A 27339-nucleotide genomic window follows, 5' to 3' on the forward strand; every position below is an offset into this window, starting at 1 on the left:
CAAATGATTTTAAATGACCAAGAATCTTAAAGATGGTGGGAGGACATGACCCACTCAATGTCCAGACTTACTATCAAGTCCCAGGCATGAGGTATAACAAGAAGAGACAAATGGATCTCTAGGATCTAGTCCAGGTGGGTGGCAGACCTAAATGTGAAAAAAACCCGAAAAGCTTCTAGATCTTGAAGACAACATAAGAGAATATCTTCATGACCTAGGAGTAGGGAAATTTTTCTTAAGCCTTAAAAAAGCATTATCCATAAAGGAAAAGATAAATTTGAATATATATTACAATTGAGAACTTCTTTTCTATCGGATGAACCATTAAGAGAATGAAAAGGGAAGCTACAAAGTAGAAGAGGATATTTGCAATCCCTGAATCTAACACAGGACTCATATCTAGAAAACACTAAAGGACTCCTCTGAACTGATAAAAGAAAGACATAAAAACGGGCACAAGACTTAAACAAGTACGTTATAAAAAGAGAGATCCAAACAGCTGATGAGCATAGGATAAAAAGCTCAATAGAATTCGTCAGAAAAATGCAAATTAAAGCCACAGTGAAATACCACTACAGTTTTAACGACCAGAAGCACTCAAACACCAGGGATTGACGAGTTTGTGGAACAACTGGACTCCCGTCCGTTGCTGGTGGGAATGCAAAATGATGCAACCACTTTGGATTGGCAGCATCTGATTGAAACTTTATCTTACACACTCACAACTTCCTCAGGAGAGCCTTTCTTTACCACTCTCCGAGGCCAAACACCTCTAGGCCACACCGGAGTGATTCTAAGACACACATCTGAGCACCTCTGAAATCAGGGTGCGCCCTAATGTAATCAGAGCTCTCATTCCAGATTTGCCCCAGTCGCCTGTCCTTCATGGCCCTTTAGCCACAACACTGACACACGTCTGTCGAAATGGACTTCCTTCTTCACTCCTGGGAATCCTGAAACTGGAATTACTGGGTCAAAAGACATGCACATTTTTTCCAGTTATTTTTTAATTACACAACACATGAATACACCCATATTTTAAAATTCGGCACAAACCCTCCTAGTACCAGTCCTTCCCCAAAGGCAGACGCTCTCAGCAGTTTGCAATATATCCTTCTAGACTGTTCTTTGCACTTACATGCATATTAATATGTGGTACACGTATTACTAGAAGCTACCATTAGCCTACTTTCCATGAAGATGGTAGCAATACACATCTACCAGTAATAAATGAGAGGGTCAGGCCTTTGCCACCTCTAGAATCAATCTTTCTAATTTTTTCCCAATCTGATAAGTAAAAATCATCTCACAGTTTAAGTGTGTACTTCCCTTATACACAGAACTCAAATCCATCTCTGTCTCGTATATGGAATTCCAGATTTTAGGAGGTCTCCCCTTCCATACTGCCTAACACCCTGAAGTTATACAAATATTCCCCTAAGCTTTCATCTACGATTGGTAGAGCTTTATTTCACACTACTTAGCTCTTAAATCCATCTGGAATTTATTTTTACATACAATAGGAGAAGAATAATTATTTTTCCAACCGGAGCGCCAACTCTGCCCTCCCTGACTCACTCCATTAAAATGCCATTTTGGTCAGATATTAATGTCCCATATATACTTGGAATGTTTTCTGGACTTTGTCTTTCACTGATCCATCTCTGTGGCAAAGCCATACTGTGCCTTGTTTATTGTAGCTTTATCGTAAGTTTCAAAATCTGGTGAAGAAAGTCCTCCCTCATTAAACTTTGAAAAATTATTAGCAGTTTTTGCACATTTTCCTTCCACATTAATGTTTAAAAACATCTTTCTCAGTTTTAAAAGCTTGGCTTTCTTGTTGGAAGTTCATTACATCTGTTTACTTAAGAAGGCTATAGATATTTTCATGATACTACATCTTCCTATCCAGATATTTTGTTCTTTGCTGTTTTTAGAGAAGTTTGGGCCTTTTTGTGCACTGGCTGTCCCGGACTCCTTGTACCTTACAATACACGCACTTTCCTTCCAAAAAAATAAAATAAAATAATTCTCTTCATCTGGATCTGGGTCTTTGCTGTTAAGTTTATTCCTAGGTTTTACTGTTTTTATCACTACTGCGAGTGGAATTTTAAAGTTCTTCCACTTTTACCTGAATGTTGCTATTGACTATTGTATACTTTGTATCCAGTCACTTCTGAGTTCTCTTACTTTGGTTTTTTCATTGACTCTTGGATATCCTAGCTAGAGCATCATTTTGTCTCTTCTAGTTTCCACACTACAAATTCCATTGTGCTGTGTCTTACATTAGCTAGAACCTCAAAACAATGTTGAACAGAGACTCTAGGGGGCACCCATGGCTCGGTCCTGGTGACAGTGGTTTAGTAATTTCCCACTTAACACACCATATGCCGTTGGTGCATCTACCAGCTTCAGCGGCACCTGGGAGCTCATGAGAAATGCAGGCTCTCAGGCCCTACTTACTGAACCAGGATCTGCATTTTAATAAGATTTCCCAGGTGTCTCATAATGTACTTTCAAGTTCAAGGCACACTGGTCTAGATGGCTTCTTTCTATTCTGATCTTAGGTAAGAGTTTAGTAACAGGAAGAGCTATGGCAGTTGGGGTCTACCAAGTGCTTCTTGGCATCTACGGACCCCTAAAGTACAGCTTCCTGCTTTTTTGCGGCAATCATGCATTTTAGGGTTTGATATCCTGATTCTGGGCCACCCCACGTCCTAGACCATGAGGCCACCTCTCGGGCTCCAAGCACCATCACTCCTCACCACCTACTCCCGCACCCCCATATCTCCAGCCCCTGGAGCATTTCGAGGGCCGAGATGGGTTGTCGTCCTGTTTCAGCTCCCAGACCTGGTCAGTGCTCAGAAAACACCTGATTTAACTTGAGCTGTCAATCTTTTACGGCTCAGCCAGGGGGCCCCCTTCCTCCTCTCTAGATGCAGATGGATTTCCTTCCTCTCTCATCACCTTTGGCCCGCGAAAGACGCTACAGAAATTCCCACCATGGGTACCCAGCAGCTCCACCACCACGTGCACAAGTCAGACACCGCGCTGCACAGACTGGGCAAACCCCAGCATCTCAGAGGGGCCGGCGTGGGAGCCCCAGGGCCCAGCTGTGGACAGAGGCGTCCCGCTCACCCTAAAGTGACCCAGGGCGAGCAACAGCCCCGACGCGGCAATGAGACGCTCTGCCCAGGGTGTTGCTGTTCGTTTACTGACCGGACGTCGTGGCCTTGGTTTCTGGACACGGGGTCATCAGGAGAGAGCCTGCCCCCCGAGACGGGGCTGGGACGCAGCACGACTGGCCGGGAGCGACCCAGGAGAGAGAAGGCCGCTCCTCTCAACTCCTCAACAGGGAGAAAGAAAGCCCAGCAGCTCTGCCCTGCAATCCCAGGGCTGGGCTGGGCGATGGGGAGGCCAGAGGTGGCAATGTCCTTCCAGATGGCTCCGAGGGCAGTGAGGGCACTGGTCCCTCTGCTGGTCTCTCAGGGGTCAAGTGAAGGCCAGGGGCATGGGGGCACTGCCAGCACAGTGCCAGGAAGAGACCTCAGGCCCCTGTAGCACAGCTGGGCCTGGGCCCTGGGGCCACCTCGGGCTAGGACACTGCCTGAGGCCACCTGCAGGCGCAGAGGCCCAGCCATGAGTGCGCTGAAGGCTGCAAAGCCCGTCTTCTTCTGAGCCTGCCCAGGTCCCCTCTAGGTGACAGATGGCCACCAGCAGGGATCCAAGTCCGCAGAAAGAGTCTGGCCAGGTCAGGAGTCCCCGGGTGTCCTGACGTCCCCGAAGGAGCCACCTGCCCTCAGGGCAGGTAGAGCGCTACCACCACGTAGATGACCCAGCTGGTGGACACGAAGACCCCAAAAAGCAGGCTGAAGAGTACCAGCGAGCGGGCCTTGCGCGAGGCCTCCTCAGCCTGGGCCAGGTCGCCCCTGCCCAGGGCCGCACGAGTCTGCAACGAGATGGGGGGTGAGCGGACACAGAGTCCCCACTCCCTCCCGGAGGCACCATCGGGCCCGGCCCCAGTGCGCAGACTGGACAGCTGACCCCGTGAAGCGGTCAGGGCCCTTCCCAGCGATGGGGGTGGCGGCTGCCGGCTCCTGGGCTCTGGCCACGGGCCTGACCCAGATCCACACCCTCCGTCCCATCGCCTACGATCCTCACAACAACCCCGAGTTTGGTGTCATCGTTGTCCCCACTTTGAAGATGAGGAAACGAAGGCTCAGAGAGGTTAAGTGACCCACCCTAGGGCCACACAGCTGGTGGTGAAGCCAGAATTGACAGGCAGGCAAGCAGCCTCCGGAGTCCCGCCTCTGAGCTGTCCTGAGAGCGTCTTTCTCCCCACAGTCCTGTCTTGCTTATGACGGGGGAGCTTGACCATGGAGGGAGGTCAGGGCTGTCACCAGGTCAGCCTTAAGCAAAAGCCCCAGGGCCTTCCTACTCTATTAGCATGTCCGCACATTGGCATCGTGCTAAGTCCCCAGGGTCTAACCTCTTGCCTGGCAATGGTCAGAAACGATCAGGAGGGAGGGACGGAGGAAGATAAAGAGTGTTATGGAGATGTTGGGTGGGTGGATGGATGGATGGACGGATGGACAGGGATAGGTGGTTGGACGAATAGACAGATGGGTGCATTAATGGATGAACAGAGGGGTGGATGGATGGATGAATAGATGGAGACTAGAGAGATGGTGGATGGATGGGTGGGTAGTGGCTGAACAGACAGACAGATAGCTAGACAGACAGATGGAGGTGGATGGGTAGAAGTGAGTGGATGGATGGATGGCAGTCTCCACCCGATTAAACACAAGCCCCCAGCGGACGGGCAGTTCCTTGGGCCTTAATCATCCACACCTTCAGTGTGAATTGTTTCAGTTGAATATTCTAGGGCAGATCCTGAGTGACAGGGAGCAGAGACAGCCGAGGAGAGGGCGAGGACCGCACAGACAACTGGGCACTGATTTCCCAATCCTGCCACCCTTCTCAGGGGGAAACACCAGGGGCCCAGTTGCTGGGGAAGGGGCTGTGTGGACCCCACCTGGGCCCTAGTGGCTGCAGGCTGGGAGGGCTGTACCGAGGACGCCCCACGCCCACCTACCTCGTGGGAGTAGACGACGGCAATGAGCCCGGTAAGCAGGCAGCAGAAGAGGGTCACCAGCACGGACTCGACCATGTAGTCCTTGGGCAGGGGCCTGTGTTCCACCGTGGCCGGGGCTGGCACACCGGCCACGGGGCTGTTGTACTGTGAGGGCAGAGGCCACGGCGTGGTTAGGGAGCACGCAGCCTGCGACAGCAGTGGACCCGTCACTCCACCCACTGCCAAGCCCCACCCAGTGAGGCTGCGGGTCGCCCAGGGGTCAAGGCCCCCCTTCTGCCCACTCCCTCGGCACCCCCAGCCTGTCACTCAGCCCCCAGGAGTCTCAGGGTTCTGCCCTCTACAAAGTGCTCAGTCCAGGGTCCAGCCACCAGTATCTCCATGTCCCCACTGGGTCCCCACCAGGAGGGACCTCGAAGCTATCCTCCACAGGCAGCCAGTGTTTTATTTGTTTTGTTTTTTCCTAAAAATCTAATTAAGTCATCTCCTACCAAAGGCCCTGGGGACCCTCACGGTGGATCCCACCTTCCTATCCTCCCCTCCCCACTAAGCTGAACCAACCACCGTCATTGCCAGAAGACACCGACCTTGGCCCCCTGCACGCCTGTGCTGTGCCCTCCTTCTCTCCTCTGCCTCAACTCTCCTATTCATCCCGTAGAACCCAGCTCAAATGCCCCCACTGCTGGGAAGCCTCCCACTCCCGCCCAATCCCCAAGCTGAGGGAGCCCTTTTCTACTGCTCCCCTGGGCACAGAAGCATCCCCTGCCGGCTGCTTGTGGTGACCTCTCACCTCCTGTGCGCCAAACTCTCTAGCCCAGGGAGGGAGGGACGGAGGGAGGTGCGAGGGGGGAGGAGGGAGGGGCGAGGGGGGGGAGGAGGGAGGGGGGCGGCGCCCGCGGTCGGTCTGACTCACCACCGGGAAGGGAGCGAAGAGTGGCTGCGCAGTGGGCGCGGGGAAGAGCGGCGCGGGCGGGGGGTACAGGGCGGAGGCGGAGGGCGCGGGCGGGAAGAGCACGGGCTGCGGGAAGGGCGGCGGGTAGAGCAGGTGCGTGGCCTTGGGGTCGGGCGGTGCGTAGGGCGGGGGCTCGCCCACGAAGCCGATGTTGGGGACCCCGCCGGCCGCCGCCTTGGGCGGCTGCCGGGCGTCGCCCGCGGCCTGGGCCTGGTCAGGGGTCGTCGCGGAGGCCTCGGCCGGGGAGTCGCCGGGGGTGCCCTCCGGCGCCGAGGCGCTGCCTCCGTCCGCGGCCGCTTCCTCGTTGGGCCCTCCGTCCTCCTCCAGGAGCTGCGGGCGGCGAGGGAGCTGCGGGAGCTCGGGGCGCGCGGGGCGCGCGGCGCTCCCGGCGTCCTCGGGGCTGCCGCCCCCTTTCGCGTCCGCTCCTGGGAAGAAATGGCAGGGGTGGTGAGCCCCCAAGAGGCTGCCGGGCCAGGTGGGAGTCCTCCCCCCAAACCCCAGAACACAGCGCCTCCAAGGAGAAAGTCACAATGACCGTGCCGATCCTGACCCCTGGTGAACCCCGCACTCAGGCTTCTCCAAGCTGGGCCCTTGAATTTTTACCCGAAGTGCAACAATAGGACAAGAAAACTAAGGCTCAGAGAGGTGAGGTGCCTTCCTGGTGATCACACAGCCAGTACGTATGGCCGGCTGGGATGGAAGGCAGGCCTTGCCCACACCTGCCAGCCCCTCGTCCAGACTGCCCCTGCTGGGAGGTGGCCCTGTCCCCACAGTCCTGCTGCCGCAGCCGATTGAACCCAGAAGAAGCTTCAGCCCAGGGCAGCCCCCTCATAGGCTGTGCTGAGACACCGTCCAATGGGGGCTGGCCTGAGGAGATTAGCTGACCAATCAGGTTCTCGGCTCTGGAGTGGTCGGACCCCAGCCAAGCGAGTGACTTCAAAGAGGCAGGAGGTCACTAAGTGCCAAGTGCCCTCTGAGGCAGAGAAGGAACAGAAACAGGAATGGGGTGGGGGAGGGGCAGGGAGAGGCCAGGAGCAGTGGGCGGAGAGCAGCCCACCCAGCAGCTCGGAGGGCGCTCAGAGGCCCTCAGCTGCCCAGCTGCCTTCCCTCCCTGGTCCTGGCCTCCAGCATCCGTACCATAAACTCTGGAGGCACCCTTGTCCCAGCAACTCCTGAAGGTCCCCCCGCACCTCCTAAGAGCAGTTCTGACCAGCTGAGCACCTCTAGGCCTCAGGTAGGTCCTGGAGGAACAGCCTGGAAGGGTCCTGGGGCAGACCCCCTAGACCTGGGTGGGCATTCAAGGACCCACAGCAGGGACAGACAGCCCAGGGCGTGGCTTTTGAGGTTCATTTCCTAAGTGTCTTGAAGGGTTATAGAAGGCAGAGAATTAAGTAAATCAGACATGAGAGCGACAGTGCTGGTGAGGGTGGAGAAGCCTTGCTGAAATCCCCCTCCCATCCTTCCCCCCACCTCCACCTCCCATACAGCTGGTGGGCGGAGTCAGAGGCTAGGAATCCTTAGGGGAGGGATCCCCAACGGCAGGGAGTACTGAGCCCCTGAGAGCTCCCCACCCTCTTCTTCCAGCAGGCAGGGTCTCACTCAGGGCATCTCCTACACACCCATCTGGTGTTCGTGCCTCCACACCTCTACCCATGCTGTTCCCTCTGTTTCTCTACCCCTTGAATCCGGACTTGGCCATGTGACTTGCTTTGGCCAATGGATCATTAACAAACATCTTGCACACAGAGGCTTTAAAAACCTACATCTCGGGCAGAAGACCTAAATAGACATTTCTCCAAAGAAGATATACAGACTGCCAACAAACACATGAAAGAATGCTCAACATCATTAATCATTAGAGAAATGCAAATCAAAACTACAATGAGATATCATCTCACACCGGTCAGAATGGCCATCATCAAAAAATCTAGAAACAATAAATGCTGGAGAGGGTGTGGAGAAAAGGGAACCCTCTTGCACTGCTGGTGGGAACGTGAATTGGCTCAGCCACTGTGGAGAACAGTATGGAGGTTCCTTTAAAAACTACAAATAGAACTACCATACGACCCAGCAATCCCACTACTGGGCATATACCCTAAGAAAACCAAAATTCAAAAAGAGTCATGTACCAAAATGTTCATTGCAGCTCTATTTACAATAGCCCGGAGATGGAAACAACCTAAGTGCCCATCATCGGATGAATGGATAAAGATGTGGCACATATATACAATGGAATATTACCCAGCCATAAAAAGAAATGAAATTGAGCTATTTGTAATGAGGTGGATAGACTTAGAGTCTGTCATACAGAGTGAAGTAAGTCAGAAAGAGAAAGACAAATACCGTATGCTAACACATATATATGGAATCTAAGAAAAAAAAAATGTCATGAAGAACCTAGGGGTAAGACAGGAATAAAGACACAGACCTACTGGAGAACGGACTTGAGGATATGGGGAGGGGGAAGGGTGAGCTGTGACAGGGCGAGAGAGAGGCATGGACATATATACACTAACAAACTAAGGTAAATAGCTAGTGGGAAGCAGCCGCATAGCACAGGGAGATCAGCTCGGTGCTTTGTGACCGCCTGGAGGGGTGGGATAGGGAGGGTGGGAGGGAGGGAGATGCAAGAGGGAAGAGATATGGGAACATATGTATATGTATAACTGATTCACTTTGTTATAAAGCAGAAACTAACACACCATCGTAAAGCAATTATACCCCAATAAAGATGTTTTAAAAAATTAAAAAATAAAAACCTACATCTATCCACATTACCGGGGCTGGTGAGGGATGAGAGTTTGTGTTTAATGGGGACAGAGTTTCAGTTTGCAATGATGAAAACATTCTGGAGGTGGACGGTGGTGATGGTTGCACAACAACATTAATGTACTTAATGCCTCTGAACTGAACTTATAAATGGTTAAAATGGTAACTCTTACATATATTTTACCAGCTTTTTAAAGCCTCTCTCTCCTGCTGATCACTACTAAAAACGCTAGACAAAATACAGAAGAAACTACCCAAAGACCCTGAAAAGTGAACAAAAGCAAGCAGATCGTGGAGTGCAGTCAGAACGCAGAAGTGACCATAAAGGGGGTGAATTTCCCATTTTTTTCCTCTCATTTCCCTTGAGGCTCAAAGCTCCAGTCACAGAGCCACGTGGTAGAGCACCAGAATGAGCAGCTAAAACTCCACCGGAAACTGTCATTCTAGCCAGAGGAACCAGGAAAGGGCCCCTGCAGAGTGGAAATAGTGGGGAAATCCTAGAGAGGAAGTAGCTTCATAGGGGGATCCCCTAGTTTTGTATGTGCACTGGGGTGACCAATGTATATCAGCTTGCCCAGGACTTCCCCAGGTTTACTACTGAAAATCTCGCATCCAGGCAAACCCCTTAGTCCCAGGCAAACTGGAATGGTTAGTCATCTTAGAATGGATCCACAAAAGTCTTAGACTCACCCCCAAGCTGCATGTGTAGGGGACAGACCTAGACCAGCATAAGAAAGACTTTAAAATCTGGACCGCTAGGGCTTCCCTGGTGGTGCAGTCGTTGAGAATCTGCCTGCCAATGCAGGGGACACAGGTTCGAGCCCTGGTCTGGTCTGGGAAGATCCCACATGCCACGGAGCAACTAGCCCCGTGAGCCACAATTACTGAGCCTGCGCATCTGGAGCCTGTGCTCCGCAACAAGAGAAGCCACGACAGTGAGAGGCCCGCGCACCACCACGATGAGGAGTGGCCCCCACTTGCCGCAACTAGAGAAAGCCCTTGCACAGAAACGAGCCATAAATAAATAATTTTTTTAAAGGCAAAATTCCTTTTTTAAAAAAAAAAAATGGACCACTAAAAAAGCCAGAAAACGATGAACAAAATGGCAATAAGTGCATACCTATCAATTACTTTAAAGGTAAATGGACTAAATTCTCCAAAAGACAGAGTGGCTGAATGGATAAAAAGATCCATCTATATGCCGTCTACGGGAGATTCACTTCATATGTAAGCACACACACAGACTGAAAATGAAGGAACAGAAAAACATATTCAATGCAAAAGGAAGCCAAAAAGCCTGGGGTAGCTCTACTTATATAACAAAAAGAGACTATAAAACAAAGACTGTAATAAAGAGACAAAGAAGAGCATTACAAAATGATAAAGGGGTCAAATCCAACAAGATACAACATTAGTAAATATTTATGCAACCAACATAGAAGCACCTAAACATAAAAGCAAATAATAACAGACCTAAAGAAAGAAATCGACAGCAATACAATAATAGTGGACTTTAATACCCACCTTACATCAATGGGAAAATCATCCAAACAAAAAAGAAAAAATCAATAAGGAAACAGCAACCTTAAAGGACATGTTAGACCAGATAAACTCAACAGATATATACAGAATATTCGATTCAAAAGAAACAACACACGTTCTCATCAAATGCACATGGAACATTCTCCAGGATAAATAATGGTAGGCCACAAAGTAAGCTTTATAAATTTAAGAAGATTGAAATCATATCAAGCATCTTTGCCAACCACAATTGTATGAAACCAGAAATGAGTTACAAAAAGAAAACTGGAAAATTCACAAATACGGAGATTAAACAACATGCTACTGAACAACCAATGCGTCAAAGAAGAAATCAAAAGGGAAATTATAAAAAATACCTTCAGGGACTTCCCTGGTGGTGCAGTGGTTAGGAGTCCATCTGCCAATGTAGGGGACATGGGTTCAATCCCTGGTCTGGGAGGATCCCACATGCCACAGAGCAGCTGGGCCCATGCGCCACAGCTACTGAGCCCACACGCCACAACTGCTGAAGCCTGTGTGCTTAGAGCCCACGCTCTGCAACAAGAGAAGCCACAAGAGAGAGCCCGGGCACAGCAACGAAGAGTAGCCCCCACTCACCACAACTAGAGAAGGCCTGCGCACAGCAACGAAGACCCAGTGCAGCCAATAAATAAATAAATACCTCCAGACAAATGAAAATGGATAGAACATACCAAAACCTATGCAATGCATCAAAAGCAGTTCTAGGAGGAAAGTTCATAACAATAAATGCCTATACAACATCAGAAATCTCTAAAAAACACTCTATACCTCAAGGAACTAGAAAAAATGAAGCCCAAAGCTAGCAGAAGTTAGGAAATAACAAAGATCAGAGTGGAGATAAATAAAATAGAGATTAAAAAGACAATAGAAAATATTAAAGAAACTAAGAGCTGGTTCTTTGAAAAGATAAAATGGACAAATCTTTAGTAGACTAAGAAAAAAAGAGAAGATTCAAATAAATAACATAAAAAATGAAAGAGGACACAATACCACCAATACCACAGAAATACAAAGCCTCATAAGAGACTACTATGAAAAATTACATGCCAACAAATTTGCCAACCTAGAAAACATAAATTCCTAGACACATACAATCTGCCAACACTGAATCATAAGAAAGAATATCTGAACAGACTGATTACTAGGAGACTGAATCAGTAATCAAAAACCTCCCAGCAAACAGAAATCCAGGACCAGATGGCTACCAAACATTCAAAGAATTAATACCAATCCTCAAACTCTACCAAAAATGTAGAAGAGGCAGAAACACTTCCAAACACATTTTATGAAGCCAGCATTACCTTGATATCAAAACCAGAAAAGGATGCCACAGAAAATTACAGACCAATATCCCTGATAAACATAGACATAAAAATTCTCAACAAAAAATATTAGCAAACAAAATTCAACAATACATTAAAAGAGTCATACATCATCATCAAATAGAATTTATTACAGAGATGCAAGGATGATTCAACAACTGCAAAAAAATCAATGTGGTATACCACATAAACAAAATGAAGAACAAACATCATATGATCATCTCAATAGATGTTGATAAAGCATTTGACAATTCAATATCTATATATGATAAAAACACTCAACAAAGTGGGTATAGCAGAAATGTATCTCAACATAATAATAAAGGTCACGTACGATAAGCTCACAGCCAATGTCATATTAATGGTAAAAGAAAAAAAAACTGAAAAGCTTTTGCTTTAAGATCAGGAACAAGACAAGGGTGCTCACTCTCACCACTTTTATTCAACAGAGTATTGGAAGTCCTAGCCACAGCAATCAGACAAGAAAAAGAAATAGAAGGAATCCAAATTGGAAAAGAAGAAGTAAAACTGTCACTATTTTAGATGACATGATATTATGTATAGAAAACTCTAAAAACTCCACCAAAAAACCTTTAGAATTAATAAATGAATTCAGTAAAGTTGCAGAATATGAATTCAATATACAAAACTCTGTTGCATTTCTATACACTAATAGCAAACTACAAGAGAAATTAAGAAAATAATCCCGTTATCAAATAGAATAAAATACCTATCAAATAGGATACTCAGGAATAAATTTAACCAAGCAGATGAAAGATCTGTACACTGAAAACAATAAGCCCTCAGTGAAAGAAATTGAAGAAGACAAATAAAAGATAGTCTGTGCTCATGGATTGGAAGAATTAATGTTGTTAAAATACCCATACTACCCAAAGCAATCTACAGGTTCAGTGCAACTCCTATCAAAATTCCAACAGCATTTCTCACAGAAATAGGAGAAACAATCCTAAAATTTGTATGGAACCACAAAAGACCTCCAATAGCCGAAGCAATCTTGAGAAAGAAGAACAAAGCTGGAGGCATCATGCTCCCCAATTTCAAACTATATTACAAAGCTACACTAATCAAAACAGTATGGTATTGGCATAAAAACAGACACACAGATGAATGTCAAAGAAGAAAAAGCTCAGAAGTAAACCAACATATATATCATGAATTAATTTACGACAAAGGAGCCAAGAATACACAATGGGGAAAGGACAGTCTCTTCAATAAATGGTGTTGGGAAAATTGGACAGCCACATGCAAAAGAATGAAACTGGAGCACTATCTTACACCATATCCCCAAATTAACTCAAAATTGTTTAAAGACTTGAGTGTAAGACCTGAAACCATAAAACTCCCAAAAGAAAACATAGGCAGTAAGATTCTCGACATCAGTCTTGACAATGATTTTTTTAGATTTGAAGCCAAAAGCAAAGGCAACAAAAGCAAAAACACCCAAGTTGGGATTACATCAAACTAAAAAGTTTCTGCACAGCAAAGGAAACCATCAACAAAATGAATTGGCAACCTACTGAATGGGAGAAAATATTTGCAGATCATATATTTGATAACAGGTTGATATCCAAAGTATATAAAAAACTCATAAAACTCAATAGCAAAAAATAAACCCACAATTAAAAATTGGGGGCTTCCCTGGTGGCGCAGTGGTTGGGAGTCCGCCTGCCGATGCAGGGGACACGGGTTCGTATCCCGATCCGGGAAGATCCCACATGCCGCGGAGCGGCTGGGCCCGTGAGCCATGGCCACTGAGCCTGCGCGTCCGGAGCCTGTGCTCCGCAACGGGAGAGGCCACAACAGTGAGAGGCCCATATACCGCAAAAAAAAAAAAAAAAAAAAAATTGGGCAGAGGGGTCTTCCCTGGTGGTCCAGTGGTTAAGACTCCACGCTCCCAATGCAGGGAGCCCAGGTTCGATCCGTGGTCAGGGAACTAGATCCCACAAGCATGCTGCAACTAAGAGCCTGCATGCTGCAACTAAGATCCCGTGTGCCACGACTAAGACCTGCCACAGCCAAATAAATAAATTAATTTAAAAAAAAAAACTGGACAGAGGATCTGAGCAGACATTTTTCCAAAGACATAAGGGGGGCCAACAGGTACATGAAGAGATGCTCAATCAGGGAAATGCAAATCAAAACCACAATATCACCCCACACCTGTTAGAATGGCTATCATCAAAAAGAAATAACAAGTGTTGGTGAGGAGGTGGAAAAAATGGAACCCTTGTGCACTGCTGGTGGGAACATAAACTGGCGCCACCACTATGGAAAACAGTATGGAGATTCCTGAAAAAATTAAAAATAGAACTACTATATGACCCAGCAATTCCACTTCTGGGTATTTATCTGAAGGAAACGAAAACACTAACTCAAAAAGCTATATGCACTCACACGTTCATTGCAGCATTATTTTCAATAGCTAAGACGTGGAAACAACCTAAGTGTCCACCGATGGATGAACAGATAAAGAAAATGGTATATACCTAGACACACACACAATAGAATATTATTCAGCAGAATGAAATCTTGCTATTTGCAACAACAGGGATGGACCTTGAGAGCATTACGCTAAGTGAAATAGGTCAGACAGAAAAAGACAAATACTGCATGATCTCACTTACATGTGAAATCTGAAAACAAAATTAAAAAATAAAAAACCTGAGTTCATGGATATAGAGAACAGATTGGTGGTTGCCTGAAGTGGGGATGGAGGTGGGCAAAATGAGTGAAGGGCGTCAAAAGGTACAAACTCAGTTATAAAATAAATAAGTCCTGGGGATGTAGTGTACAGCATGGTGACTATAGTTAATAATACTGTATTGTTGGGACTTCGCTGGTGACGTGGTGGATAAGAATTTGCCTGCCAATGCAGGGGACACAGGTTCGATCCCTAGTCCAGGAAGATCCCACATGCCATGGAGCAACTAAGCCCACGCACCACCACTACTGAGCCTACACTCTAGAGCCCGTGAGCCACAACTACTGAGCCTGTGTGCCACAACTACTGAAGCCCACACGCCTAGAGCCCGTGCTCCACAACAAAGAGAGGCCACAGCAATGTCTCAGCCCGCACACTGCAACGAAGAGTAGCCCCCGCTCGCCACAACTAGAGAAAGCCTGCACGCAGCAACAAAGACCCAACACAGCCAAAAAACAAAACAAAAAACCTTAAAAAGAAATACTGTATTGCATATTTGAAAGCAGCTAGAAGAGTGGTTCTTGAAAGTTCTCATCACAAGAAAACAATTTTTCTAACTATTATGGTCATAGATGTTAACTGGACTTATTGTGGTGATCATTACACAATATATGCAAATATCAAATCATTACATTGTACACCTGATATTAATGTAATGTTATGGCAATTGTACCTCAATACAAAAACAGAAAACTGGACCAAGATTGGAAATGCTACTCATACAAGGTGAAACAACTAGTGATCTGAAACTACCAAGGTTGACTGCCTACTAAAACAAAACATACCAAGACTTTCCAGGGAATTATAACAGGACTGAGAACCTACACAACATAATATTCACAATGTACAGCACACAATTCCAAAATCATTCACCACACAAAGAACTAGGAAAACGTGACCAGTCCTCAAGGGAAGAGACAATCAACATATGTCCACCTGGAGATGACCTAGACGTTGGAATTATCAGAAAAAACGGCTGTTATAACTAGGCTCCATGAGGAAAGATAAACACACTTGAGAAAAGCTCTCAATAAAGAATTAGAAAGTTTGATGGGAAACAAAAGGAACCAACTGGAAATTTTCAGCTAAAACACATAGTATCTGAATTTTTTTTTAACATCTTTATTGGGGTATAATTGCTTTACACTGAATTTTTTTTTTTAATTCACTGATTGGTCTCAATATCAAAATGGAGGTGACAGGGGAAAAAAGTCAGTGAACTTGAAGAAGCACCCATCCAACAAACAGATGAAAGTGAAGGAAAAAAAAAAAAAAAAAGCATAGTGCCTCAGGGACCCGTGTGGTAACACAAGAAGGTCTTCACTCCATGTGCCAGTCAAGTCCCAGGACAGATTTTTTTTTTTTTTTTTTTTTTTTTGTGGTACGCGGGCCTCTCACTGTTGTGGCCTCTCCCATTGCGGAGCACAGGCTCTGGACGCACAGGCTCAGCTGCCATGGCTCACGGGCCCAGCTGCTCTGCGGCATGTGGGATCTTCCCGGACCGGGGCACGAACCCATGTCCCCTGCATCACAGGCGGACTCTCAACCACTGCGCCACCAGGGAAGCCCCCCAGGACAGATTTTAGGAAAAATATATTTGAAGTAATAATGGCTGCTAACTTCCTAAATGTGGTGAAAGACAGATTCATAAAACTCAGAAAATCCAGAACAGGCACTCTGTGGGAGCAAACCACCCAGATGCATCACCATAAAACTTCTCCAAACCAAGGATAACAACAAAGCCTTGAAAACAGGCAGAGAAAAATGACACGTTATATACAGGGGGACAACAATTTGAATCTCCATAGATAGTCAAGAGACGACCCGAGGTCAGAAGACAGTGGATCCACCCAGAAATCGACATCTAAAGGAAATGTCCTTCAAGGACTTCCCTGGTAGTCCAGTGGTTAAGACTCTGTGCTTCCAGAGCAGGGGAGGGCGGGTTTGACCCCTGGTTGGGGAATTAAGGTACCACATGCCACGAGGCTCCAAAAAATAAAAATAAAATAAAACATAAAGGAAATGTCCTTCAGGAATAAAGGCATGTATTCATTTTCTATTGCTGTCTAACAAATTATCATAAATATAGTGGCTTACAACACCCATCCACCTCACATCCATATAATGACTACAATCAAAAAATAAATAAAAGCGGGCTTCCCTGATGGCGCAGTGGTTGAGAGTCCGCCTGCCGATGCAGGGGACACGGGTTCGTGCCCCGGTCCGGGAGGATCCCACATGCCGCGGAGCGGCTGGGCCCGTGAGCCATGGCCGCTGAGCCTGTGCGTCCAGAGCCTGTGCTCTGCAGCAGGAGAGGCCACAACGGTGAGAGGCCCGTGTACAGCAACAATAAATAAATAGACAGATAGATAGATAAATAAATAAATAAAACCCAGAGGCTAGGATGTGGAGAAATCAGAGCCCTTGTGCACTGTTGGTGGGAATGTAAAATGGTGCAGCCATATGGCAATTCCACAAAAAATTAAAAATAGAATATTTCCAGGGAATTCTCTGGCAGTCCAGTGGTTAGGATTCGGCCCTTTCACTGCTGTGGCCCGAGTTCAATCCCTGGTCGGGAAACTAAGATCCCACAAGCCTCATGGTGCGGCTAAATAAAAAAATTAATGTTTTAAATAAATAAATAAATAAAAATAGAATTTCCACATTAACCAATAATTCCACTTCTGGGTATATACCCAGAAGAACTGAAAGCAGGAGCTTTAAGAGATATTTATACACCCATGTTCATAGCAGCACCATTCACAAAAACTAAAAGGTGGAAGCAACCCAAGTGTCTACCAACAGATGAATGGATAAGCAAAGTGTGATCTGTCCATACAATGGAATATTATTCAGCCTTTAAAAGGAAGGAAATTATGACAACAAGGAGGAAACTTAAGGGTGTTACTCTAAGTGAAATAAGCCAGGGACAAAAAAGCAAATATTGTATGATTCCACTGTCTGAGGTCCTTAGAGGTGTCAAACTCAGAGACAGACGGGGGAATGGTGGTTACCAGGAACTGGGATAGCCGGGGGGGTGGGGTGTGGAATGGAGACATTATTTAATGGGTAGAGAGTTTCAGCGTGGAAAGATGAAGGAAATTATGGAGACGGATGGTGGTGATGGTTACACAACAGTGTAAATGCATTTAGTACCACTGGACTGTACACTTAAAAATTGTTAAGATGATAAATTTTACGTTATGTGTATTTTACAACAATTTTCTTAATGGGGAAAAATTACCAAAATGCTCATGTACTAACTCACAGTTCTGTAGGTCAGAAGTCCAGGCTGACTCAACTCAGGGTCTTACCAGGCCAACATCAAGGTATCAGTTGGAGTGGGCTCTTACCTGGAGCTCTAAGGAAGAATCTATATGCAAGCTCGTTCAGGTTGTTGGCAAATTCCAGTTCTGTGGGTCTGAGGTTCTCTGCTCCCAGAGGCTGCCCACCATCCTTCCCATGTGACTATTTCGATCATTAAAGCCAGGGATGCACATCAGATCCCTCTCATGCTTCAAAATTCCCTGTCTTCCCTTCTACTACCAGGTAGAGAGATATTTCTGCTTTTAAAGGGCTCGCCTGATTAGGTCAGGCCCACCCAGAAAAAACTCTCTGTATTTTAAGATCAACTGACTTGAGACTTCAATTCCATCTGTAAAATCCCTTCACAGCAGTACCTATATTAGTGTTTGATTGAATAACTAGGGAAGGGAAACCTCGGTGTCATCTTTAGAGCTCTGCCTACCACAGGTAAAATAAAGTCATTCTCAGATGAAAGAAAACTAAGAGAATTCCTTGCCAGAGAACTTCTGTTAACAGAAAGGCTAAAAGAAGTTCTTTGGGCTGAAAAGAAATAATACCAGAGGTAAACTTGAAACTTCAGAAATAAAGGAAGAACCACAGATGTATAATTATTGGGGTGAATATAAAAGATAATTTTTTCCTCTTAAATCCTCTAATATATGCCGGTGGAAGGCCAAAATTATAAGATTTTATGATGAGTTTGCAACGTGTACAGATGTATTACACGTGAAAACTATAACACTTATTAAGCTTATAAATGGATGGGCATGAGGGTAAAGAGACCTCTAAGGTTACAAGGTTCTACATTTTACTGGAAGTGATACAATACTAACTCAAACTAGACTATGAAAAGTTAGGTATGTATTTTAACCCCTAGAGCAACCACTAAAAAAACAACATGAAGGGCTTCCCTGGTGGCGCAGTGGTTGAGAGTCCGCCTGCCGATGCAGGGGACACGGGTTTGTGCCCCGGTCCTGGAAGATCCCACATGCCGCGGAGCGGCTGGGCCCGTGAGCCATGGCCGCTGGGCCTGTGTGTCCGGAGCCTGTGCTCCACGGCGGGAGAGGCCACAACAGTGAGAGGCCCGCGTACTGCAAAAAAAAAAAAAAAAAAAAAAAAAAAAAAACAACATGAAGATATGCAGCCATAACACCAAGAGATAAAATGGAATACTAGAAAATATTTAAGTCATACCCAAAAAAGGTAGGGAGTGGGGCACAGCACGGGAGTGGAAGAGATGGAAACCAGAGGAACAAAACAGAGGCAAAGAGAAAACAGTAATAAAATTATATACTTCAATGCGACCATATCAATAATTACTTTAAATGTTGATGGTCTAAACTTTCCAGTTAAAATGCAGAGATTGATATAATGAATAAAAACCAAGACTTACAAGCAACCTACAATAGATAAACTTTAAATATAAAGACACAGACAGCTGAAAGTAAATGGGTGGAAAAAAATATGCCAGATAAACAGTAAGCAAAAAAGTCTGGAGTGGCTCTTTTTATATCAGGTAAAATAGGCAAAGCCCGGGCGCCTAGAGCCCGTGCTCCGCAGCAAGAGAAGGCACCGCAATGAGAAGCCCGCGCACCGCAACGAGGAGTAGCCCCTGCTCGCCACAACTAGAGAAAGCCCGCGCGCGGCAACAGAGATCCAACACAGCCAAAAAAGAAAAAAAAAAAGTCAGAGTTAAAGAAGATGTGGTGTATATATATATGTATGTGTATATATATATGTATGTGTGTGTAATACACACACACACACACACACACAATGGAATACTACTCAACCAAAAAAGAAAAAGAGAGAGACAGAATGAAGTAATGCCATTTGCTGCAACATGTATGGACCTAGAGATGATCATACTAAGTGAAGTAAGTCAGACAGAGAAAGACAAACATCAGATGATATTTCTTACATGCAGAATCTAAAATATTATACAAAGGAACTTATTTGCAAAACAGAAACAGACACACACATAGAAAACAAACTTATGGTTACCAAAGGGGAAAGGGGGGAGGGAGGGATAAATAAGGAGTTTGGGATTAGCAGATACAAACTATAATACTATATATAAAAGAGATAAACAAGATCCTACTGTACAGCACAGGGAACTATATTCAATATCTTGTAATAACCTATAATTGAAAAGAATCTGGAAAAGGGTATACATATATATATATATATATCACTTTGCTGTACACTTGAAACTAACACAATATTGTAATTTAACTATACTTCAATTTTTTTTAATGGCTTAAAAAAATTTAAAAACAGGGGATTCCCTGGCAGTCCAATGGTTAGGACTCCGTGCTTTCACTGCCAAGGGGGCGGGTTGGATCCCTCGTTGGGGAACTAAGATCCCACAAGCCGCACAGCCAAAATTTATTTTAAAAAGTACAAATTTCCAGTTATAAGATAAAATTATAAAAAATATTTCCAGTTATAAGATGGGTACTAGAGATGTAATGTACAACATGATAAATTAACACTGCTAAATGTTATTTATGAAAGTTGTTAAGAGAGTGGATCCTGGGAGTTCTCATCGCAAGGAAAAAATATCTGGGGAGTTCCCTGCCAAGGACACGGATTTGATCCCTGGTTGGGAAACTAAGATCCCGCAAGCTGCACAGCGCGGCCAAAAAAAAAAATAAACGTTTAAAAAAATAAACAAAAAACTCTTTAAAGGATGAAAGAGTATTTTAGGTAGGAAGGATTTGGGGCTGACCACATAATTCTCGATTCCAAGCAGGTGAAAAAATATGTTATAAATGATGGTGTGAGGAATGGAGGGATTAGTGGGGAAGACTTCTTTTTCCTTAAAATTCTTCTTAAAATGGACATGTGAGAATAATGTTCTCAGTGATTGTAACTATTTGAAGATTTCCAGAAGGTGTAATTCTAACTTTTCAAATATGACATAGATTATCGAAGTTCAGTAAGAATTAGCATAAAATATTAGCATTATCGTAATATAAGAGGATGAAACACAGGACAGAGTATAATAAATTCATGTAATCCTTTTGAAATAATTGTAAAGAAGTTGGGGAAAGTTTTCTGTCTAAACAGAAAGCTTTCTAACTGTTGTAAAGCACTAAATTCACTTTAAAAATATTAGCCATGGGGCTTCCCTGGTGACGCAGTGGTTAAGAATCTGCCTGCCAATGCAGGGGACACAGGTTCGAGCCCTGGTCTGGGAAGGTCCCACATGCCGCGGAGCAACTAAGCCCTTGGGCCACAACTACTGACCCTGCGCATCTGGAGCCTGTGCTCCGCAATGGGAGAGGCCGCGACAGTGAGAGGCCCGTGCACCGCGTTAAAGAGTGGCCCCCGCTCGCCGCAACTGGAGAAAGCCCTTGCACAGAAACGAAGACCCAACACAGCCAAAAATAAATATAAATAAATTAATTTTTAAAAAATGGTCCACATCAAAAAAATCTTAAAAAAAATATTAACCATGCATGCTTATTAAAATAAATGCTTGGCTTTTAGAAAAATAAAATAAATAAAAAGGACATTCTTTAAAAAAACAAAACTGGAGGACTTTACCTGATTTCAAGGCTTATTCTAAATCTACAATAAACGAGACAGTTCATATTAATGAAATGATAGACACATACATCAATGTAGCACTAAAATAGTAGAGTATCAAAACAGACGCACATATCTATTTGGTCAGTTGATTTTTGCCAAATGGGGAAAGGAAAGTCTTTTTAATAACTGGTGTAAGAGCAACTGGCTATCTTTGTGGGAAAAAAGTGAATATTGACTCTTTCCTCACAACATACACAGAAATTAACTAAAATACATCATAAACCCAAATGTAACACCTAAAACTATAAAACTTCTGGAAAAAATATAGGAGAATATCTTTGTGACCTTAGACTAGATAAACAAATACTATGTATGACACCAAAAGCATGATCCATAGGAGAAAAAAATGCATATACTGGACTTCAAAATAAAAAACTTTCTTCAAAAGACATCACTAAGAAATACAAAGTCACATCACAGAGTGGGAGAAAATATAACACATACATCAGACAAAGGAGTTGTATCAACACTATATAAAGCGATTATTAGTTCCAGTAGACAGAGGAGGAAACTGTAGCCCGAGAGGCAAAGTGACTTGCCCAAGGTCACCCAGCTAGGAAGAGGGAGAGCCAGAGTGTGAATCCAGGCTGTCTGGCTCCAGAGCCCAGGCTCTTAAGCACTCTCAATTAGAATAATGAAAACAATAACAGTAGCCCACTTTACTGAGCATTTACCATGTGCCCAGCCTCAGGCGTGGGGCCATCTCATCGAAACCTCCTGATGCTATGAAACAGGGATTACCAGCCCTGTTGTCAAGGGGAGGGGGGGAACTGAGGTTCAGGGAGGGGAGGCCCCTTGCTGGAAGCCACCCGGTCGTCAGAACTTGTCCAGTGCCTGTCCTGGCGGTTCTGAGCAGCGCCTCCCTGACTACACCCATGCTGAGGTATCCAGGCTGCCCTCAGGTTCCCAGCCAGCAGGCCCTTTTGTTCTTCTCTCAGAGGCCTCCCTAAAGACCTCTTAAACTCAATACTAAGTCAAATATCCCAATAAGAAAGTGGACGAAATATCTGTCTACTTCACCACAACAGACACTCAAATGGCCAATAAGCACATAAAAAGATGCTCCATGTCTTTAGTCATCAGAAATGCCATGAAAATTAGAAATGCCAATTAAAACGAGTTATCACTACACATCCATTAGAACGGCTAAAATTAAAAACAAAACCAACCAAGCTAACCTTAGCACGTTTGGTAAGGACGTAAACAAACGCTGCAAGTAGGAAAATAAAATAGTAAAAACCACTCTGGGAAACAGTCTGACAATTTCCTAAGAAGTTAAATATACATATACCATAAGATTCGGCTATTCCACTCCTAGGTGTTTACTCAAGGGAAATAAAAATATAGAACCACACAAATTTGTATAGAAACTGTTTGCAGTAGACCCGAACTGCAAACAACCTCAAAAGTCCACAACCAGATGAACGGATAAAGCAGTTGTGCTGTACCCACACTGGAATATGTCTGCAGAGGCGGCTCTATGCTCCCTGCCTCCTGACGTGTAATTCTCTCCCCTTGAGTGTCCCGGACTGCATGACTTTTTTACTGCGTGACTTTTCTTTTTTTGGCCATGTTGCTCGGCTTGTGGTATCTCAGTTCCCTGACCAGGGATCAAACCTGCACCCTCGGCAGTGAGAGTCCTAACACTGGACCCCCAGGGAATTCCGTGCGTGACTTCTAATGAAGAGACTATGGCAGCAGGTATGGGGTCACTTCTGAGATTAGGTGCTTTTTCTTTTAATATTTTATTTATTTATTCGTTTATTTATTTATTTTGGCTTCACCGGGTCTCAGCTGCCACATGCGGGATCTAGTTCCCCGACCAGGGATCGAACCCAAGGCCCCCTGTGTTGGGAGTGTGGAGGCTTACCCACTGCACCACCAGGGAAGTCCCAAGATTGGGTTTTAAAAAGATCATGGCTTCCTGTCAATTGCTCTGTCTCTGGCAACTCCAGGAGGAAGTGAACCATGGTGGGAGGGGCCCACGTGACGCAACAGGACACTGAGGCCCTAGCCAGCAACCCAGGAGGCACCGAAACCTGCCAACAACCAGGTGAGTGCGTTTGCAGGCAGCCTTTCAGCCTCTGCTGAGTCTTGAGGTGACTGCACCCCGGCTGATGACTTGGCTACAACTTCAGGAGAAACTCAAGCCACAGGCACCCAGCCCAGTCACACCAGGCTGTGCAGTAATAAATGGGGGCTGTTTAAAACCCAAGTGTTGAGGGTACAGATCTTCCTCGACTCACAATGGGGTTACCTCCTGAGAAACCCATCAAAAGTTGAAAATATTGGGCTTTCCTCCTGGCACAGTGGTTAAGAATCCGCCTGCCAATGCAGGGGACGCCGGTTCGAGCCCTGGTCCGGGAAGATCCCACATGCTGCGGAGAAACTAAGCCCGTGCGCCACAACTACTCAACTACTGAGCCTGCACTCTAGAGCCCGCGAGCCACAACTAATGAAGCCCAGACGCCTAGAGCCCGTGCTCCACAACAAGAGATGCCACCGCAATGAGAAGCCCGCACACCACAATGGAGAGTAGCCCCCGCTCGCCACAACTAGAGAAAGCCTGCACGCAGCAATGAAGACCCAACGCAGCCAAAACGACGGACCTGGGCAGTACGGAGGCGGTGCACCGGGCCTGGCAGCATCCGGGGGGAGGAGGGGAAGGGAGCTGACAAGAGCAACAGGGCAGATCAGATCTCTCTTCTCTCCCCTCTCAGTGCCCAGGGCAGAGCTGGCCTGGTGGATGTGGGATGAGGTTCTTTTTTTTTTGGCCATGCCACGCAGCATGCAGGATCTTAGTTCCCCGACCAGGGATTGAACCCGGGGCCCCAGCAGTGAAAGCACCAAGTCCTAAGCACTGGACCGCCAGGGAAGTCCCTGGGCTGAGGTTCTGGGTCATGATCAGCGGCTGGAGCTCAGGGGCCAGACTGCCCGGGCTGCTTCCTCACCCTTAAAAGGGGGACGTCACCACTTCTCGGGGTTATTGTGGGGAGAAATGAGTGTACGCACGTACAGTGCTTGGGTGCTCCGCTAACCCTGGCTACCGTCATCTGAGGTTAGGAAGCGGCTGGGAGATGAGAAACCGGAAGGGTGTTCCGGCCAGTTTGGGGAATCGGTGAGAAGTGGGGGAAACCAAAGCCAATGAGGAATGAGATCACACGTAACGTCAGCAAGGTTTGCGACTTCTGAGTTTGATCCAGAGAGCTGGGCTCTTCCAAGAGGACCTCCGTGGGGGGGGGGGGCTTCAGGGTTGCTGATCTATTGGAGGGTGGGTGTGGCCTAAACATCCCTGCGGGAGACACCAGGGCAGCTCCCAACCTCACCAACCCAGCCAAGGGCTGGAGTTTTCAAATAAGGCAGCAAGAACAAAAGGAACATTGTGGGGGGAAATGAGACGTCGTGTTTGCTGTCTACGCTAGAGGGCCTTCCTCTAAGCCCAGGGGCCACTGGCTGACCTACTTATGAAGCTCTCAGCCAAAATCCACCACCCTTGGTACACAAAGCCCCCAAACCACCCTCTGAATGTGCAGCTAGGCAGAGGCACCCAGCCGCCAGCCATTCAATCCCACACGTTTCCACTGGGCGACTCCTGTGGACTAGTGTTCCAGGCTCAGAAATACAATTCTGGACGGACCGAGAGATGATCACACTGAGTGCAGTCAGTCAGACAGAGAAAGACAAATATGTGATATCACTCACAGGTGGAATCTAAAAAACTGATACAAATGAACTTGTTTACAAGACAGTAACAGACTCACAGACACAGAAAACAAATGTATGGTTACCAAAGGGGAATGGGATGGGGGATAAATTAGGAGCTTGGGATTAACAGCTACAAACTACTATATATGAAATAGATAAACAACAAGGACCTACTGTAGAGCACAGGGAACTATATTCAATACCTTATAATAACCTATAATGGAAAAGAATCTGAAAAAGAATATATACATAACTGAATCACTTTGCTGTACACCTGAAACTAACACAACACTGGAAATCAACTATACTTCAAATCAACTATACTTAAAAAAAAAAAAAAGAATTCTCTACACAAACCCCACAAAAATACCATGATTTCAACAGGGTCAGGTGCCTGTGGGGCTGCTAAGTGGATGAAGCTTTGCCACTAAGATGTCCGAGGGAATAGCAGGGATAGTGCTCGGAACTGCAGCTACCATTTTGAAGCATTTATCGGGTGCCAGGCCCTGAGGAACAGACATGACATCTGCATTAACCCTGAGCCAGCTTTGCCACCCTGTGAACCCTGGCTCTGCGACCTTAGAGACAAACTCTCCACGTCTCCCTTTCCTCACCTGTAAATGAGAATAATAATAGTAACCATCATTTAAAAATAATAACAGGGACTTCCCTGGTGGCGCAGTAGTGAAGAATCCACCTGCCAACGCAGGGGACACGGGTTCGAGCCCTGGTCCGGGAAGATTCCACATGCCGCGGAGCAGCTAAGCCCGTGCACCACAACTACTGAGCCTGCGCTCTAGAGCCCGCGAGCCACAACTACTGAAGCCCGCGCGCCTAGAGCCCGTACTCCGCAGCAGGAGAAGCCACCGCAATAAGAAGCCTGGGCACCGCAACGAAGAGTAGCCCCCGCTCTAGCGAAAGCCCGCGGGCAGCAACAAAGACCCAAGGCAGCCAAAAATAAATTAATTAAAATAAAATAATAAAAATAGTAACAGTGGACACATGCTCTGTTCTGAGCTTCCTTACAGTAGCTCAGGTCAGCCTCAGGTGTGTCTTATTATCCCGTTTCACAGGTGAGAGAACTGAGGCTCCCAGCAGGTAACCTGAGCCTAGGAGGCGCTCCCTTGGTTGCTGGCACGGGAGTGCCCCGGGGAGACGCCGAGCCCCTGCCCCAGTTATCATAACAAAAACCGCAGCTACCCGGGCCGCCTGGGTAAACACCTGGCCCGATGACGCGGAGATAGGGCTGCAGAATAAATAAATTTGCTGGCGGTGCTGCCCGGCCATGGCCTCGGGTTCTCGGGTTCTCGACACCCGAGCCTCGGCGGGACATTCCAGTCGGAAAGGGGGGCCGGGAGCTTAGTGGGAGGTGCTCGAGGGCCCGGGGTGCTGGCGACAGATGAGTCAGGCGGGGCCGGTCCCCATTCGCAGCAGCAACCCCTCGGGAGCCCCTTGCACAAGAAATCTAGGTGCGCCCCGCCCCAGGTTCGCGGGGGCGGTGGGTCAGGCGGACTCCGCACCGCCCGCCGCTCCGGGTCCCGCCGCCGTCACCACCACCCCCTGCCCGGCCAGCCTGGGACTCCCGAGGGCAAGGCCGGGGTCTCAGTTCACCGCCCCCCGCCCCGCCCAGGGCTGGCTGCGCCGCGGGCCGCCGGAGTTGCCGGGCTGAGCCTCCCCGCGCCCCGCACCCCGTCTGCCCAGCTACCTAGCACGCCCCCGGCCCCCGCCCCGCCTCTCTCGGTCCCCGATTCAGTCTGCGGGATCTCCTGCCGTCTCTTCCCGGTTCTCTCTCCCTCCCTGGCCCAGTCTCTGGCCCCCTTGCCAGGGTGGCCCCCTTCCCCGCTCCAAGGACTGCAGCCTAGCCCGTTCACCACCTTTGTCCGGTGAACAGTCATTAGAGGAAGGACGGGGCGTGGGGGAGGGAGGGAACGTGCCCCCCACATCGCCACTGCCGGGCATCTGCTGCCCGCCCGAGGGCTGCCCCTCCCCGGCGAAGGGGGCTGCGGCCAAGGTGCCCAAACTCCCCGCAGCGGCCTCCGGGCCCCTCAGTTCCGGGTGGGAGAGAGAGGCGTCCCAGGGCAGGCCAGCTTCGGGGCTCGGGGCGGGGTCGCCCTCGCCTTCCCCGGGGGACGGGACCCCCGGGAGCGCGCACCGGGCCCGCCGCTCTTACCTGCGTCCATGGCGAGACCAGCTGGGCTGCACGCCTCCCGCGCCCGGCGCCTCCCGCCGCCGCCGTCGGGCCCGGCTCCGCTTTCGCGGGCGGCTCGGGTTTCCTGGTGCCGGCAGCGCGGCCGGTTAATCATTGACCGCC

At 47.2% G+C, this 27339-nt stretch overlaps 1 protein-coding gene across 1 annotated transcript; it reads right to left on the bottom strand.

Moving 5' to 3' along the window:
• Positions 1-989: 989 nt before the first annotated feature.
• On the bottom strand, positions 990-27331 carry PRRT1B (proline rich transmembrane protein 1B). The gene is made up of 4 exons (XM_032635263.1): positions 27199-27331; positions 6006-6469; positions 5096-5239; positions 990-3949 (listed from the first exon to the last, which is right to left on the bottom strand). Exons 1-4 carry the CDS (start codon positions 27329-27331, stop codon positions 3800-3802), a joined length of 891 nt encoding a protein of 296 aa, XP_032491154.1. The 3' UTR covers positions 990-3799.
• Between the last annotated feature and the right edge of the window lie 8 nt (positions 27332-27339).

This window comes from Phocoena sinus, chromosome 6 (genome assembly GCF_008692025.1).
Source record: "Phocoena sinus isolate mPhoSin1 chromosome 6, mPhoSin1.pri, whole genome shotgun sequence".
Taxonomy (NCBI): domain Eukaryota; kingdom Metazoa; phylum Chordata; class Mammalia; order Artiodactyla; family Phocoenidae; genus Phocoena; species Phocoena sinus.

What these genes read in the sequence shown, in the direction of transcription:
- PRRT1B (XM_032635263.1), bottom strand. Translation starts at nt 27,331, where the DNA reads ATGATTAACCGGCCGCGCTGCCGGCACCAGGAAACCCGAGCCGCCCGC. An exon ending in TGGTCTCGCCATGGACGCAG is followed by an intron (nt 6,470 to 27,198) that starts GTAAGAGCGGCG and finishes ATTTCTTCCCAG; the next exon opens with GAGCGGACGCGAAAGGGGGC. An exon ending in CCGTCGTCTACTCCCACGAG is followed by an intron (nt 3,950 to 5,095) that starts GTAGGTGGGCGT and finishes ATCTCGTTGCAG; the next exon opens with ACTCGTGCGGCCCTGGGCAG.